This window comes from Nesoenas mayeri, assembly GCF_963082525.1.
Source record: "Nesoenas mayeri genome assembly, chromosome: 27".
Lineage (NCBI taxonomy): Eukaryota > Metazoa > Chordata > Aves > Columbiformes > Columbidae > Nesoenas > Nesoenas mayeri.
Window position 1 is genome coordinate 3,751,499 of NC_137555.1, and position 12,955 is coordinate 3,764,453.

Below are 12,955 nucleotides of genomic sequence, written 5' to 3' on the forward strand. Positions count from 1 at the left end.
AGCCACCCCAGAGTCTCCACGGCCGCCTTGTTTGTTCACCTGGATGTTTCAAACGGCTTCTCTACATCAGGGAAGTTTCCTCTGATGGGATGATGCTTGGGAACTTTCTTTAGCTTTGTTCACCCAGACAGCCAAAAAAACCCACAAAAACCCTCCCAAACAACCCACAAAGCCACCCCACACATAAAATCAAGACGTTTACTTCAAATGCGTCTTTGCTTTTATAAATAATACATTGGGGGAGATTTTCGTGGGACTGCTGGCCAAAGGACTCTAGAATCACATTTCCAAATGTCTTCCCAGGAACTTTATGGTATTAAATACATAATCATATAAATCTACCACAGAAGAGCATCACTGAGAATACCCAAATTCAAGCACTCCTAGAGAAAAGCCGAAAATCTGGGTGCATGTTCTTTCTCCAGAGCTTCTGTGCATCACAATACTCCATGGAGCTATATAAATGCCAACTATTTATTTCTGGTAGACAGCTGCCCAGAGTGGGTGATGCTCAATAAAGAAATCAGCTATTCAGTATTATCCTCATTCATCAGCGTTCAGACGGTGCCTTATTTATCATTCAAGTCCTGCTCTAGAACCAGAAACCTCTTCCCAGGCGTTTTCCTCTTCCCCACATCACTGTAGTGACTCAGTTCGTCCCAAACCCACAACAGTTGTGATTTTACAGGAGGGGAACCAAGCATCTAATATATTAGCAAATACAAATGCTGACGGCACCGATTCCACTCAAACCTACACCAGAGCAGCGCTGATCGGGCTCAGAGAAACCAAGTGTTTGCAGTCGAATTTTCCAATCTCTTGAAATAAATGTAAACTACTTTGCGAGAGAAAATTGAACCCTGGCAATTAATCGACATCAGAACATCTAGAGACCAACTCTGGAGGAAAACCATGCTTAGAATGCAAGATGTCAGCTCAACAAATGAAGTCATCTGGATCTACATTTTTCCAGGGGTCCCCAGAGGTTTTTTCTTTCCCCAAAGTGCCTCTTTTTTTCCCAAATTAGACATAAAACAATCCCTGTAGAGAGGAAGATTTCCCTTTGGCCATCCCTCATGCAGACAGCCCTGAGCATCAGGGCAGAGACTGTTTGTATTTATACACTGTGCTGCCTGAGGACTTTGCTTCTGTCAAATAACAACCACACTTATTAATTGCCTTTCCTCCAGAAATGTCAGCGTGTTCCTCTCCTACCCCCTGCATTTCCTTATCCTTGAGCCAACCCAGCTTTCCGCATCTTCTCAGCCCCACTGGAAAGCATCTTCTCCCTCCCGCTTTTCTTTTGCCATCTAAACTTCCCTTCCACTTCCTCTCCCCTTTCCCAAAACCCAAACAAACCCCACATTCTTATCCCCTAATAGCGGCTGATTCACCGTTTGCGTCAGCAGCCGCTCTCCCGGCCCAGACCCGGCTTTAATTGCCGCATTTCAGCTGCTGCCAAGGACGTGACAACATGTGGGAAGAGTCGGTGCCGGGAACGTGAGGCTGACGTGACGCAGCAGAGAACGTGCGGAGGGAGATCCCAAATTCAATCAGCCGTTCCTCAGAGCGCAGCCAATTAAGCCAAATGAGGGTGAGATGTAGGTTAAAAAAAGACCTTAGCTCAGGGTTTGGGTTTAACAGAGAACGTCGGAGGAGGAAAATGGGCGATTTTCAGAGGACTTTCAGAGCGAGGCTTTTATCGAGCGCCGTTCTCATCTCAGCATCTCCACAGACCTGCTCTGCGCAGGCGGTGATAACCCACCCCTCTTCCTGACAAAAACGCCCAGTCCACAAGGCGCACGTGATAATTCTGGAGTATCAGCGCAGGCCACGTTCAAACAGACACGGTCACACCGCGCAACAAAAGGAAACGGCTGTTTGGACCCTGAAACAAAGCGATTACAAGTCCGGGGTCTTGGTATGTTTAAGGAGGGCTGAGTGTGAGGTTCAACAAGCGAATCCTGACCTGGCGAGGTTAAGCCTCATCCCCGGCTCTGCCGATCCAAAGCTCAGCACAGCCCAGCGCTGATGGCAGCGGCTGCATCGGGCAGCAGCACACGCAGCTAAAGCCTTAATGTGGTTGCCCAGAACAGTTTCTAGTGCACAGCGAGATCTGCGAACGTGAAAAGGAGAAACTTATGGTTTGTACACAGAATATAGCGAGGTTTATTCATATTAAATGCATATACTTGCATCACTACTTGTCACTTGTCCAGGACACTGAGTTCATTCCCGCTTCAGGAGACAGACGGGTTTTATTTTACATAAAATAGAGCTGCTATCTGTTTGCCCTGAATAACATATCACTGAAGCTAGCAAACAATACGAACAGGATTTGTTCAGTGCAAACTACACAGAGATTTTCTTTTGACCAGTCTAGGGAGTTATGCACAGCATATCTAGACAAGGACAAAATGATTCCAAATATACATAGAACAGATGGAATTCAAGTGTCTCTGATATCCACACTAGTCCAAACGAAGCTTTTTGGTATTTAGACACTTGAGTCCTAGTCCGGATTCCAACTCTTCTGCCTGTATCCGTTTGGTTTAAAATAATAAACAAAATTCAACAACAGGCCTTTTAAAGGAGAAGCAGATTTTGCCAACATCAACAGTGCCGTGGGCAACAGAAAAAATGTGTTTGAGTAAATAACCTTTGTCAGTGGGACAAGAGCAGTTGTGCAAATGCACTGTGTGTAAACTGTTTAATGCAAATGCAGTTTCCTCCCCTCTTGCACACGTCTGACTTTGTCACTCCAGATGAGCACAGGACAAGTAGATCGGAAGCATTTCTGATGGGCAAAGAGCAATAGAATTTCACCACGGTGTTTGTCTGCAAAGATAAACCCAGTGATAACCACAATCTCACTGGAAACTGAAATAAACTCTATAAAGAAATAAAAAATACCTTTGCTGCTGAAACTGGCTCATCTGTTTTTGGAAAATTGCTAGAATTGCCTTGCCCAAAAAGAACAACTTATGAGTAACCAGCATGATGTAACCAAGAGAGGAAAACACAACAAATCACATGTTCTTCCCACCTAACGTTGCAAAATCTTTTTGGTCATGTCCACGTTCAAAACCCCCGCCCCCCAATGGAAAAACCTGCAACACCTCAAACCCAGGAACTGGCGTCTTGTGACCGATTTGCTTCATATACAACCTTACAGGCGCTGAGATCCGGGGAACTAACAGCTCTTACCGCCAACCTAATTAGAAATGGAATTTAATACATCGTTCAATCGTCAAAATCCGGGATGTCGTCATAGGAATAGCCCCGGTAGCCTTTGGATGCGTAGTAGGCGATGCGCAGGTGGTAGAAGCCTGGGAGAAACACCAGGATCCCAATGATGAGGACGGGGATGGCGCGGTCGGTTCCCTACGGCACAGAGAGAGATGTGAGCGCAAAAAGCAAACATACATAGGGGAGCCTTTCCTTTTTCAGCCCTGCCTCGCTGAGCAAATTACCACAATTATTCATCCCTATGGTTAGCGGCCAAAAATGTCATTCAAATCAGAAATATGTTATCTTCAGGTTAAGCAAAAATTCCTCTCGCTGGTGTGGCAGCTCCTGCTTGCTACAGGAAACCCTCAACTCAATTTCTCCTTCGGATAAGAGGGGCGGCTCTCCTATCTGCACCTGGATTGCTGCCGATCCACCCAAAATGCTGCCGATTCCAGGATAAGCAGCAGCTGCCGGTCGTAAAGTCATTCCATACGGCACGGGGTAAAAGGAGAAACGTGCCACAGAGCAGCACCGAGTCTGATATAAACCACAGATCCCATTTCAATGGATCATAAACGCAGAGGGATGAGCAAAGTGGGGCTGTGTCTGGAATCTCCTACAGAGAAGGTACCAGATCTTCACTAGGAGAGCGATGATCCCAGTGTTAAGTTTCGCCAGGACAGCGAGCGGGGATGTATAATAGCATTAAAATGAAACTGTAGCCCAGGTAGGACAAAGAAACTCAGCCCTCCTGGGCAAATCTCCGGCTACAAACCCGCTCAGGCCATCACAGGAGACATTAGAGGGGACACCGGAGGCTGTCGCAGCAGCGGGGCAGCGCGGGGCATCACTTCCTCGCTCGGAACTTTGAAATGCAACATTTCGGTTCACGGCTGGCTTTGAGGAATGGGCAAGCAGCGCAAAACTCCTACCAGAAGCGTAATTAAAGCACTTACGCCTTTGCTAATGTATCCAGCCAAGAGGAGGGCGCCGATGATGATGAGGAAGGTCCCGATCATGAAGAGCACGATCGCCAGCGCGATGGCCTTGTAGGGGATTTTTGGTGGGCTCTTCTTGAACTGGATGGAAAACAAACAAGCATTAATGAGTTTAACCCAACAATTCCCCTCCCATACCAGCAGATATTCTGGGATTCTGTGATTCTATCTCCAGTTGGATGGGACCCATAAACATCATTGAGTCCAAGTCCCTGTTCCTTACAGGACAGTCATGTAGTTACTTTTCTCCATCACTGATTTTTGGTACAGCTGGAACCAGAGCAATTAAAGCTGTTACACCAGCATTACGGAGTTGGTTACCTATTTTCTTCGTGTGTATAACACCTCTTATGATTTCTATATCAAGAATGACCTGCCATTAATTCATTCATGAAAACTTCTAAATGTGGGTACATAAGAAACACTCAGATATTGATGCCGACCTGATCTTTGCTTTCGTTATGTTGGGTTTTTAAACGATTCTCAAGTAAGATCGTTATGCAATACGGCACTGCTGTCTGTAGGCCTTGTTCTGAACAGACTTCAAACTGCAAAGCCACATGTGAAAAAGCACGGTGGTGTTTCTTTGGCAAAATTTATGCAAACTGGGTAATTCTGAGCAGTTTCTTACTTTGGAGGCCACAGCTCCAGCTGCTTTATTTAACAAGAGTAAATGAAAGCTAGAAACAGGACTCTAAAATGATATGAGCAGGCAAACTGACAGCATTTGGCCTTCAAGTACAGAAGGTGAGTTAATTCAGCTACATCTGCTGATGGTTTTCAACCCCTTGAGTGTGTAAATTATGAAAGACAAAATAAAGCAGATGACACAGAACAGATCATTGCAGCAGGGCTCTGAAACGGCCCTTCTGCGAGGAATCCTGCCCACGGAAATAGCAGAAAGAGGTTTTCTTGCCCATTTTGGTACCTGCAGGTCAATATATCCATCGTCAGTGCTGGAGAGCTTGGAATATTTGACTTTGCTACTGGGAATGCCAGCAGTCAGATTGGTACGTGACGGCATCATTACATAGAAGCTGGAGCATCAGCTGGAACCTGGAAGACAAAAAACAGCGAGAAGAGGAAAATCAGAGCAAGGTGGACGTGCATAAAATTCATAAATCTTTGCGTATAAAATTCATAAATCTTTGTGTATAAAATTCATAAATCTTTGCTCATAAATCTTAGTTCTTTTTCATCAATTCAATCTGTCCAAACAAAGCTTCGTATCTACGCCTAAAATGCACAAGTATGAACATAGCTGCTAATATTTGAAAGCAAAGGAACTGTATTTAAAACAAGATAGAACTTCCAGAATAACACACAATGTATAAGCAGCTCTCATTTCGCAAGGAGATGTCAGAGGTCCAGCTATTTCTACACAGGGACACTAGAAAATAAAGCCAAACCAGGACTAAACAAAGCGGCTTTTCAACCCGCTGTTTTGCAACAGATCCATTAAAAATAAATAACTAACACCACTAAAAACTCGAACAAAGTGGAGCTGTCATAACTGAGACGGCCTGAGTGATGACTCAGAGGAACGTGACGAGGGGACGGGGTGGCTGGTGCATGAGGTGACCAAAAAACCCACAGGAAGCTAAAGTGCAGGTCACTGTCTGTCCGGCCCTAGGGAGGCAGAGTTTAGGCTGAGCTTTATTTAGTTACGCCAGAGCTGTACCCTGCAATTCCCCCACGCTGGTGGAATTAGTTCCTCCTACGGTAAATTTGACTTTTATAAGGAAAAAAAAAAGAACAAACCATGATCTTTTATATAAACCCTCTGAGCTTAAACCCCCTCAGCTGCACTTTCAACTTGAATTCCCCCCCACCATAGCAAAACCCAAGCACAGACTAAACACATTTCAAGCCCCATCGATAATGGAAATACCACCCACCTATGGGGTGGTAACAGTCGCATCCTCAGGGGTTGATGTGCAGGGGGGGAAAAGCCAAAACCAAACAAGCGCATCTGAAATGTGGCCAATTCCCCGACTCTGCCCCATTTCACCCTTAAGGATCGTGGGATTTACTCCTGATTTATTTACCAGGCTATTCCGAGGAATTATTTCCAATTTACACTTGCAGAAACTGCCCTGCCCTTCTTATTAATTTGCTTATCAAGAAGAAAGAGGTTATTAAAGATTAATAATAAAAAACACCCTCTCAGACCTCATGTTTAAGGGCCGGGTACAAAGTCCACTGAGCTTCACTCACACTCTACATTGGTTCCAGGTCAGAAATAAGACGTGCTGTGCACTTCAAGAGGCAAATAAATACTGAATCATGCTTATAATTCAATTATTTTAACATGCTGCGCTACAGTTGTGTTTTAAACACCATCAGAAGCCGGGGAAAGGTTTCCAGGGCAGAGCGCAGGCCTATAAGCTCATCAATAAATACAAACATGACATTTCAAGACAAAATCCTATTTATCCCCTAAATAACAGCAATATATTGTTATCCCTGGGAAGAGAAGGGAGAAAAAAGGAAAGGGGATGTGATTTTTTAACCCTTTTGGGAGCTCAAACGTCACATCTAACAAAAAACACACCGATCCCCCCTCCGAACTCCAAATGGTTTCTCTGCTGCGACGCAGCAAGTTCCCAATATCTGGAACTCCCCCCAAAACCCCTCAAGGGCTCCAAAACATGAATAAACCCCCCCCATGAAGACGCTCACCCGCTATTTGCGCCGCTGCTCCATCTCTCCCTTCACGTCTCTTCTTCCCCGGCCGCCCGACAACCCAGGAAGTTTATTCTCCGCCGCCGCCGTTTCCTTCCAGGTTAAGGCCGCGGCCTCCGGGCCGCTTCTGAGCCTCCGGTTTTCAGCCTCATGGGCCAGATCAGCAGCTGGAATTAAAGTTAATTATCCTCAGACCACATCCTGTCACACCAGAGTGGATCAGCCACCTTGGCGGCGTTTGTTGGTGGGTTGTGAACCATTAATTTAATCGTCCCGAGTGGATCGGTCACCTCATGGCTGCGTTTTGTCGGTGGTTTGTGAACCATCTTACACATCCCTCCTACACAAATAAAGCTCATTTTCTACGGGAAGATCCGGATGTAATTAAACTGACAGGCGCTGCATCAAAAGCTAAACCCAGAAAATTGTTTGGAACACCTGGAGCAATATTAACCCATCAGATGGAATATAGTGGGGGATTCGCTTCCCATCACTCCAAACCTGGACCTGAGGGAATTGCTGTTGTTCTGGTTCCTATAAATTAATAAAGTACACACCATATTGAGCCTCGAACACCTAATCTTCAAAGTTTCAAAGCATTCTCCCTCCCCTTTTCTTATTCCTTTGCTCCTTGGTAAAAAACCTCAATATATAAATATATTCAAGATATAAACTTCCAAAGCTTGCGCTCTCGAACGTGGAGAAACGTAGCATTTACTAAGCCTCCCCAGCTTTTATTGTTAAATTAATATATTAATTGTGAGTATTAGGGTTTGGCAACGGCAAAATAAACATTCAGCTTCTTTAAGGATCTCTCCATAACACAGACCGCGCAAGTGCGTAGATACTGATGCTGAAGGATGCTTCTTGCGACATGAGGCCGCTCAATTAGGTCGTTATGGCTGTAAAAATAAGCAATTAAACCATGGTTTACAATGTGCTTATGAGCGGAATAGGACAAATAATGAGTTTGGTGATCGCCACTACAGGAATTTGCTACAATCCCCAGCCCAGCTTTATGCACATAATTGGAAACCAGAGTTATTCTCAACACCAGGAATCTTTGATTGTTCACTGATTTGCTCACTGGACTTGTGGGTTCAATGGTGATACAATCCAAGAAGAATCATATTTGGGGGGAAAAAAGCCTCCTGGTTACCCAGGGCATCCACCGCTCCTGTTCTGGGCAATTTTACTAAGGGCAACAACCCAGTAATTGCCAAAAAACTTGAGTGCAGCTGGGTCAGATCTCGCTTTCGAGATGTTTTCTTAACATCGCTGAATGGCTCAGGAAGCCGAGTTCGAGAGAATAAATTGGGGTACGCTCTGAAAACGTGACACAAAACTCTGTATGGGAACTGAAACTGCACAACCACCTGCACCGCAGCAAACCAGAGTTCAAGCAGCAGGAAACCCAGGGTTTAAAGCAGCAGAAACCCCGAGGTTCAAGCAAAGCATCTGTGCTAATAAAGCAGCACAAGCAGCAATGGGGAATCCAGGGCAGGGACATGTCAAGTCTTGTCCCCAGCCTGAGCAGGACCAGCTCCTCCTCTGGTAGCTGCATCATTCTGACACAGCAGAATTTGTCTCTTGATCGGTGCTGCCACCTTGTGAAATTCTGCTCCATCTGTTCAAGTCCACAGGCAGTTTGTGCTCAGGATGTTCTTGGTTTGCTCACAGCCTCCTAAAAAATCAGCATCTCCACAGCACTTGAGAGCCTGGCCAGACAATTCACCACAGCACAACTGTAATTTTGTCATTGGTTTTTAGTGTTTCTTCATTTGTGACAAAGTGGAGTTGCTCATTTCAGACAGCAGGAAAGGATTTATGGCTGGCAGCAATAAAGTGAAGAAAAACCCCAGAAGGTGCCTGAAATGGTTTTAAAATCCTACTTTTCCTTCACATTTTCCAGGTGAAATGTGGTGTAAACCTTACCTCTCCATCAACAATACAACCATGATCACAAAGCTCCTCAATGAAGAAGAATCACTGGTGGAACAGGTAACACTTGTCACCAGGATTGTGTAAGGTGGGGACAAAAACAACCACATGGCTTCACATGGATCAGCCAGAAATGGAACCAAACCCAGAAGGTTCACACAGCTCGTTGGTCACCAAATCACCGCATGTGTGTCCACACACCCCGAGTTCACCAAGAATTAGAGGTGGCATCAGCCAAAGCTGCTGCACCATCGGGAAAAGCTGCTCCGCAAACCTCTGCTTAAAGGAAACAGCATCACAGGGCAATGAATTATCCACACTCCTCATTTCAGCACCTAAACCATCCCAGCACGCACCGGTAACCCCAGCGCAAAACAAGCCACGTTCCTTCGAAAAAGCAGAGTTTGACAAAGCACTGATTCACCCAACCACATTTAAACAGGATAAACCCCATGAAATTATAGTCTTTATTTTCCAAGTTGCAGAATACCGGCTCCAAAAATAAACGGATGAAGGACAAATAAAGTCGTGGCATAATTGAACAGCAACCCTACAGTCAACTAATTCCACAGGTGAAAGTCTAGGAAACAGCTTTTTAAATATTGCCCCCCTTCTCTAACATGGGTTGAGAGGAGTAAGATATCTCACCTTAAGGCAACATCTAAAGAGATTATTGGACGTATAGGAACAGACTAGAAAAAAAACCTAACAAAACCAACACAAAATTTCCTATTTCCAATGACAAGGGTATAGCAAAAGAGTAAGGCGAAAAATATTTACAAAGATATCTACACAAATGCCTAACGGTGCTCATACGATGCTGCAACGCACTGGAATTGCTAAAAACACCATTTCCTCCTCAAAGTTGGTTGTCGTCTCCCCTCAGTCCCGCTCCTATTAAGAGCCTTCTTGCTGGTCTTCGATCTTTGGAGCCAGGTAATATTTTAAGTGTCCCATGTCGGCAATCTTGTACTCCACAACTGGGGAGATGAAAAACAAATCGATTTAGAAGGTTTTTCAGAAAAGTCAAGTGCTCTTAATGCAGTTCCATGAGATTTTACAAGGCAAGATGTTTCTACTTACCAAGAGGAACGTCTGCAGACATGCTGAGTGTCACTGTGGGGGACAGGGGGGTGGCTTTGGTAAAGAAGTTGAGGTACCTCAGAGCAAAGGTCAGTTGGACAGGCTCATTCATCTCTATTGCAACCTGGAAAACCAGCAGCAAGGTTCAATGTCAGTAAGTGCAACAGGGTCCCTCAGGCCTCTCCAGGGGCCTCCCCTTGAGGCCACACTGCGAATCCCTGGGGCAGTTTTGGGCTCCTCAGCTCAGGGCTCAAAATGGCAGCACCAAAATCACCTCAGGGCTCAAAATGGTGGGACCAAAATCACCTCAAAACACAAAATGGCAGCCCCAGGGGTGGCGGGATCAGCTCATGAAAGCCCTTGAGGTGCTGGAGCGAGTGGAGAGAAGGGAACGGAGCTGGTGAGGGGCTGGAGCACAAGTGTGATGGAGCGGCTGAGGGACCTGGGGGTTCAGCTGGAGAACAGGAGCTGAGGGGAGACCTTCTGATCTCTGAACTGCCTGAAAGGAGCTTGGAGCCAGGGGGGTCGGGCTCTGCTCCCCAGGAACAAGCGCCAGGAGCAGAGGAAACGGCCTCAAGTTGCGCCAGGGGAGGTTGAGGTTGGATGTGGGAACAATTTCTTCCCCAAAGGGTTGTGGGGCATTGGAACAGGCTGCCCAGGGCAGTGCTGGAGTCACCAGCCCTGGAGGGTTGGACAGACGGACATGAGGTTCTCAGGACATGGGGCAGTGCCGGGGGTGGGTTATGGGTGGACTTGATCTTGAGGGGCTTTTCCAACCAAAATGATTCTCTGATTCCAGATCCAGCAACCTCATGCAAAGGCAGCCAGAAGTGCTCCCCACTCTATTCTGCCCACAGGCGCCAGGGTAGGGACTCACAGTTGGCAACAGCTCTTAACTATAAATTAGAAAAATACATAATCCAGTGACCCAACTTTAACCCTCAACATGTCAGAGAATTATTCATATTAGTAAAAACCTCAACACAGAGGACACCACAGTCACCACGAAGGTTTAACTTACAGCTTCTTCCTCCTTATCCACGTTACTGGTCTGCGACAGTTTGATGTTTCCGTTGCCCAGCTCTCCGTTAGCTGAGAACTTCACGCCGTCTTTTGCGCAGGAGATGACAACTGCATCGCCAATGTGGCTGAGATCTCTGCAGATGCGCGCGAATTCAGCAGAAGGCATTTTCACCACGCAACTGTATTCTTGTTCCTGCGAAAGAAGCGTCAGAATTAAACTCCGACTAAGAAGGTTGGTCTACTCCCTATGCTTGACTTTGTCTTTCCAAAGGAAATTACATCACAAGCTCAAAGTTTGATGTGAAAATGGGAAAATGCCCATTTCTGAGACAGTACAGTCACTTGAGCCGCTACTTACTGGAATTCCAAGCTGCTCCACGTCGAGGTCCATAAGCTTCATCTCATAATCAGAAACCTTTTCCTGATCTAAAGAAATAAAACATAGTTTGAGCCAGTGTTTTCTCGAAGTTTTCATCCTGAATTTAACTTTTGCCCCTTTCCTCCCTCCAGGTAAAAACAGTTCAGTTATGACAATAAGATACATCTTGTTTAATTAGAGCTTGAAATCTGGAAGTGACCCCAACAGCCTTTTGTAGGCTCTAAGATGGGAACCTGCCAAGGGCATCTTTTTGTGGCCTAAAGAAGAGTCTCTTACAAAGAGAACATTTGTCAAGTTGGCTAAGCTTACATCTCCAGCCAAATTCAGAATTACCAGGTGGCCCCTCTCATTTCTGAACTATTTATTGTCACTTCCTTCCCCCCCACCTGGACGGTTTATGAAAATTACCCAAAAATATCACAGTAGAAAAATTTGCTCCCAAATCTAACACTCACTTGGTGCTTCAAACACTAGAGCCAACGTATCCGCATTGTCTTCTGCTCGCAGAGTGATGATGTCTTCGTTGCCAGCACACTTCAGTATTTTGGACATACTGGGGGGGGAAAGGCTGGTTACTCACAGTATTATAAAGACATGTCAGAAATGCCAGCCCATTGTCTGCTACTGAATGAAAACAAAGCTGGCGAACAGCAGCCTCGTAGGGAGCTGTTTCACAGTGAGGGTGTCAGAGCCTGGCCCAGGCTGCCCAGGGGGGTTGTGGAGTCTCCTTCTGTGCAGACATTCCAACCCGCCTGGACACCTTCCTGTGTAACCTCATCTGGGTGTTCCTGCTCCATGGGGGGATTGCACTGGATGAGCTTTCCAGGTCCCTCCCAACCCCTGACACTCAGGATTCTGTGAGCAGAGCCCAGGTTCCCCCCACCCCATCCCCGGGCCGGGCGGTTACGCGCCATGGCCGCCCCTCTCCCGCCAGCCTTTCCCGCCATGGCGCGCCCGGCAGTGACGTCAGCGCCGCCGACAGGCCCCGCGAAAAAACGGCGCGAGAGCTCTGAGGAGAATAGGGGGGACGGGCGATGGGGGGATCCCAACGGTTCCGTCCGCCCCAGAAACCGCTCCCCAGGGACGGCGGGAGTGAAGGCGCCCGCTCGCCTCACCCCCTCCCCCCACACACCCCGCAGCCCTCGGGCCCGGGCCCCCCCACCCCCAGTCCCAGCGCTCGGAAAGGCCCCGCCGCCCGCACCTGGAGAGGTTGACGCCCATGGCGATGTTGCGGTCGCAGCGGTAGGTGTCGAAGCCCTCGGAGCGCAGCGTGAGCTGCACCAGGGACACGTGCGAGGAGTCCATGCTCTGCAGGCTGATGCCGCCCGAGCCCAGGTCCCAGCAGGCCTCGGTGATGAGGTCCTTGAGGGCCTCCAGCACCCGCTTGAGCACCGAGCCCTGTACCAGCCGCGCCTCGAACATCCTCGCAGCAGCGATAAGGGCACAAACAACACCCCACAACACAACCGGCCCCCAAACTAGCGCTGGCCCCACAAGAGCTCCCTTTTATAGTCTTCTGCGCCCCGCCCACCGCCGCACCACAGCCAATCGCCTGCGGCTCTCCCCTCCCTCAGCGACAGCCAATTCAGGCTCACATGACAGATCCCCGCGCACT

General features: G+C 47.2%; 2 protein-coding genes across 7 annotated transcripts; both read right to left on the reverse strand.

The window, feature by feature from the left end:
- Positions 1 to 208: 208 nt before the first annotated feature.
- Positions 209 to 9,173, reverse strand: TMEM230 (transmembrane protein 230). Of its 6 annotated transcripts, XR_013923397.1 has the most exons (6): positions 6,912 to 9,173; positions 5,158 to 5,285; positions 4,188 to 4,310; positions 2,660 to 3,384; positions 1,970 to 2,116; positions 210 to 1,888 (listed from the first exon to the last, which is right to left on the reverse strand). XR_013923397.1 is itself a non-coding variant. In XM_080360375.1 (5 exons), exons 2-4 carry the CDS (start codon positions 5,254 to 5,256, stop codon positions 3,244 to 3,246), a joined length of 363 nt encoding a protein of 120 aa, XP_080216501.1. In that variant the 5' UTR covers positions 5,257 to 5,285; positions 6,912 to 9,173; the 3' UTR covers positions 209 to 2,116; positions 3,208 to 3,243. The 6 variants fall into 6 exon arrangements, 4 of the variants coding, with proteins under 4 accessions (XP_080216501.1, XP_080216499.1, XP_080216498.1 ...); XM_080360375.1 differs by having other exon boundaries at positions 209 to 2,116; positions 3,208 to 3,384; XR_013923398.1 differs by having other exon boundaries at positions 210 to 2,116.
- Positions 9,174 to 9,308: 135 nt separating this feature from the next.
- Positions 9,309 to 12,833, reverse strand: PCNA (proliferating cell nuclear antigen). The gene is made up of 6 exons (XM_080360371.1): positions 12,542 to 12,833; positions 11,796 to 11,893; positions 11,320 to 11,387; positions 10,960 to 11,154; positions 9,939 to 10,062; positions 9,309 to 9,835 (listed from the first exon to the last, which is right to left on the reverse strand). Exons 1-6 carry the CDS (start codon positions 12,760 to 12,762, stop codon positions 9,753 to 9,755), a joined length of 789 nt encoding a protein of 262 aa, XP_080216497.1. The 5' UTR covers positions 12,763 to 12,833; the 3' UTR covers positions 9,309 to 9,752.
- Between the last annotated feature and the right edge of the window lie 122 nt (positions 12,834 to 12,955).

Bases quoted from the DNA above. Each gene is read 5' to 3' on its own strand.
- TMEM230 (XM_080360375.1), bottom strand. From the start codon at position 5,256: ATGATGCCGTCACGTACCAATCTGACTGCTGGCATTCCCAGTAGCAAA. The intron at 4,311-5,157 runs GTACCAAAATGG...TTTTCCATCCAG, and splicing joins ATGGATATATTGACCTGCAG to TTCAAGAAGAGCCCACCAAA. The intron at 3,385-4,187 runs GTAAGTGCTTTA...TCTGTGCCGTAG, and splicing joins CTGGATACATTAGCAAAGGC to GGAACCGACCGCGCCATCCC.
- PCNA (XM_080360371.1), bottom strand. From the start codon at position 12,762: ATGTTCGAGGCGCGGCTGGTACAGGGCTCGGTGCTCAAGCGGGTGCTG. The intron at 11,155-11,319 runs GTAAGTAGCGGC...CTTCTTTCGCAG, and splicing joins TGGAGCAGCTTGGAATTCCA to GAACAAGAATACAGTTGCGT. The intron at 10,063-10,959 runs GTAAGTTAAACC...CTGGTTTTCCAG, and splicing joins TGGATAAGGAGGAAGAAGCT to GTTGCAATAGAGATGAATGA.